At 40.3% G+C, this 3,641-nt stretch overlaps 1 protein-coding gene across 1 annotated transcript; it reads right to left on the bottom strand.

Moving 5' to 3' along the window:
- Window positions 1-2,196, bottom strand: KCNB2 (potassium voltage-gated channel, Shab-related subfamily, member 2; the record flags this gene model as incomplete). Its single annotated transcript, XM_010178592.1, has 1 exon — window positions 1-2,196. A coding segment is annotated over one exon (2,196 nt), but the record flags the coding sequence as incomplete, so codon positions are not given.
- Window positions 2,197-3,641: the final 1,445 nt, after the last annotated feature.

The raw sequence follows: 3,641 nt of genomic DNA, 5'->3' as shown, positions 1-3,641 counted from the left end.
TCACATGCTAGTTTCGCGTGTGGGACAGTAACCAGTTTCTCCTGGACTTGAATGAATTTCTGGGGCAAATAAATGGTTTTCCATTTTGTGACCTTCTTGGTTACTGTCTTTCTTTACCTCACCCACAGCATGGTAAATGTCTTGGGTACAGTTGTGGCTCATGCTTTTGGGTGAAGAGCTGATCGGTGGCTCCTCTGTTAAATGGTTGCCACCACTGTGTTTATCCCCACAGCAATTGGTCTTGATATCCTGTTGTTTTTCCTGTTTTATACCATGTAACTCCATGAACTCTTCTTCTTCTCCAGTGTCTATTTCAGTGAAGCTCCTCCTCTCTTTTAAAGGGAAAGTGAAAATCTTTTGTTTGGGAAAGAGAGGGGATGATTTTTTAACAGGTCCCTGACAAAGGGCTGATGCATCAGCACCAAGTAAAGGTCGTTCAGCTTGGGGTGAGTTTTCTTCTAGGAGAATGGTGCTGATGTGCGGAGGGGTGGCCTGCATGAAGTCTGCTCCTGCCGTTACTGGCAGTGGCCTTGCAGTGCTCGGTGGAGTTTGTGGAGCACTGCCTCTATTGTCTTTAAAATTAACTTTAAGGGATCTAGATTTCAATGGGTTGCTACCTTTCAGGGAACTTTTGGGGCTTTCCATGGCAGTGTCGAAATGCAAATGACTGTGCAAAACAGTTTGGGACCCACTGCCATCACTCATAACAGCTCTGTCGACTGGATTGTAGTCAAAGGTGACATCGGTTGGGGAAAACATTCTGTCTTTTGTGAATGGTATAAACTGAGAACTCCTTACTCTTTGGTTGTCTTCTGGGTTGGCAGAATCAGATGGAAATCTCATTTGCAAGTGAGAACCAGGGAACAGAGAAAGGGGAGACCTCTCTGTTTCCGTGAAGTCGGTCGCACAACTGGCAAAACTGTCAATGCTGGATGTGCTTCTCATGTCTGTTATGGTGTCTGTAGGTCCGGTTGGCAACAGATCTCTCTGACCTGCAACTTCTTCCATTTCTATTTCTTCTTCATACACAGGTGGCTTTGCTGACTGGTCTTGGTAACCAGCATTAAGATTAGGCTGAGACTGAGTTTTAGTAATTTCATTATACAACATCTCCAGTTTTTGGGCACTGAGGTGCTGTGGGCTGGAGGATGCTGCGGCATTGTTTAGTTGCTCGTGGGAGTCTTGTTGACTAACTTCTTGGTATTTATTCTCATAAGATTTGTTTGAGCTTGTTTCAGACATTGTCCTTCTGGCCCATTTCCACCGGCTTGGGGACAGGTGGTTGTCATCAGGTGTCTCCTTTGGATTAGCTGCTTCTCCAGGCTTACCTGAATCTACTGCTACATCTATCATTTCCATACTGCGAGCAAAGGCATCTTTCAGGTTCATGGAGACAATACTGCCATTTCTTTTAGCTCTCTCAAGTGCTTCTCTCCTCTTAATGGCCTTCTCCTGTCTTTTCTGCTCTTTGTAAAACTCTGAGAAATTGTTTACAATAATTGGTATGGGCAGGGCTATGACCAGCACTCCAGCAATACAGCAAAGTCCTCCAACTATTTTACCTAATAATGTCTTAGGATAAATGTCACCATACCCTACTGTAGTCATAGTGATCGTTGCCCACCAGAATGATGCAGGGATACTGGTAAATTTTGTAGCATCCTCATCCTTTTCAGCGAAGAATACGAGACTTGAAAATATCATTATTCCCATGGCTAAAAATAGTATCAACAAGCCTAATTCATTGTAACTCCGCCTGAGCGTAAAACCTAAAGACTGAAGGCCTGTTGAATGTCTGGCGAGCTTAAGAATCCTTAGGATCCTCATAATACGAAATATCTGGACCACACGTCTGACGTTTTGGAACTGCAGGACACTTTTATTGGACTCTGTGAGGAAAATGGTGACATAGTACGGCAAGATAGCCAGTAAGTCAATGACATTTAACGGGCCTTTGAAAAACTTCCACTTATTTGGTGAGGACAGAAAACGCAAAAGGTACTCCATGGTAAACCAAGCAATACACACAGCTTCAACGTGTGCTAGCTGAGGGTTGTCATTTGGCTGCCCAAATTCATCTGTTTCTTGAAGCTCTGGCAGTGTGTTAAGAGACAAAGCAATAGTGGACAGTACGATGAACAGAATGGACACAATGGCCAAAATCTGTAAAACAAAATAAACAATGTTTTGGTTAGACTGATACAAATGTATTTGTCAGGGCTTGCTTAAATCCTTTCAAATGTGCATGTGTCAGATAGACTCCGGATGGTGGAAGGTGCTGTGGCTGCTGCATTGATTATTTTTTTTTAATGTTTTGATTTTTGCACAGAGAGAAAACACTAGAATCATCTTAGGCACGGTCAAAATCTTAAGATTTTACTGTCTGCAGTAAACCAATTAGTTTCAGAAAGTAAGCCATGACTGGTCGTACCATTTTAAAATTACAATGGGAGGTGATATTTATCATTGCAAGTTACCAAGTGAAGGATATAAAGTTAATGCTAATGTGCAAAACATTATTAATTTTCTGCATTAAGTGTAATTATGTAAAACTTTACACAGTGTGGAGATGTGATTGAGAAATACTGTGTATAAGCTGTCAATTTAGTACTATATACTGCACACCTTCCAAGTCACGTGTAAAGTTATGACCCAAAAGTCAAAGTTAAGAAAAACAAACAAGCAGCATTGTTTTGGGAAACGAGTCTTGCCAAATTGTCATGTCTGGAGAAATTCAAGTGCTACAAGAATTGCAGGTATTGGACCTGAATTAGACTGAGAACAAGATGTTAAAAAATAAGCAGTAATATGAAGGTGAACCAAATTTCTTATCATGACTAAAATGTTTAAGTAGGTGAATGCTTCCTAGAAGTAATGTTTCAATTTCTGTCACAGGAGATAAGTTTTTTGACATATTTTGTCATTCATTTTGATAAAGTTCAGGCACCTCTGCACTTCACAGCCTTTCATTTTGCCTGGAATGGTCATTCTCATTTACAGAACCAACATTATGAGAAAAGAATCTGTCAGAGAACCTAATGGTTTTACTACAAAGTTTAGTTAATTATACTCAAAGGAATATGGGCAGCTTTGAGACTGTGTGCAAAGTGTTAAAGTGATGCAAACATTATCATAACACTTTACTTACAAAAAATATATTGTTTTGGTTAGAGGTCCTAAGTAAATACTAAGAAATACTATGATAAATTGTTTTCTGTTTTAAAGCTCTGTCTACGCTCATTCATTAAAACATTTGCTCTCATTTCTCACAGATGGTACTGTTAAACCCATTTGGTGACTGTTGTACTTCTAAGGGCACACTAAGTCTGACAAAATTGTTGTAATACCCACGAAGAGTGAAATGCAGGGAAGCAGAATGCAGGTGTGAGGAGTGGATGAGAGATTTGTATTTCTCTCTACCAGTGCTGCTTCTAACTTTTTTTTTAAAGCCATATTTATTGGAGGAATAATATCCATTAATTTCTTCTGCCAAGTGGGTTGTGGACCACCTGTCTTCATCCTTCAAACAGCGCATTCGGAAACCATACTCTGGTTAACCTATCCTATTTAGAAGGGCTATACATCCCTTTAAAACAACAGCAAAAGAGGCCAATCTTAGCAACAAATGAAAGCAGTAACAC

This window comes from Mesitornis unicolor, unplaced genomic scaffold, assembly GCF_000695765.1.
Source record: "Mesitornis unicolor isolate BGI_N332 unplaced genomic scaffold, ASM69576v1 scaffold11462, whole genome shotgun sequence".
Lineage (NCBI taxonomy): Eukaryota > Metazoa > Chordata > Aves > Mesitornithiformes > Mesitornithidae > Mesitornis > Mesitornis unicolor.
Note: the sequence above shows the minus strand (reverse complement) of the source record. Positions and strands in the feature narration are given on the sequence as shown.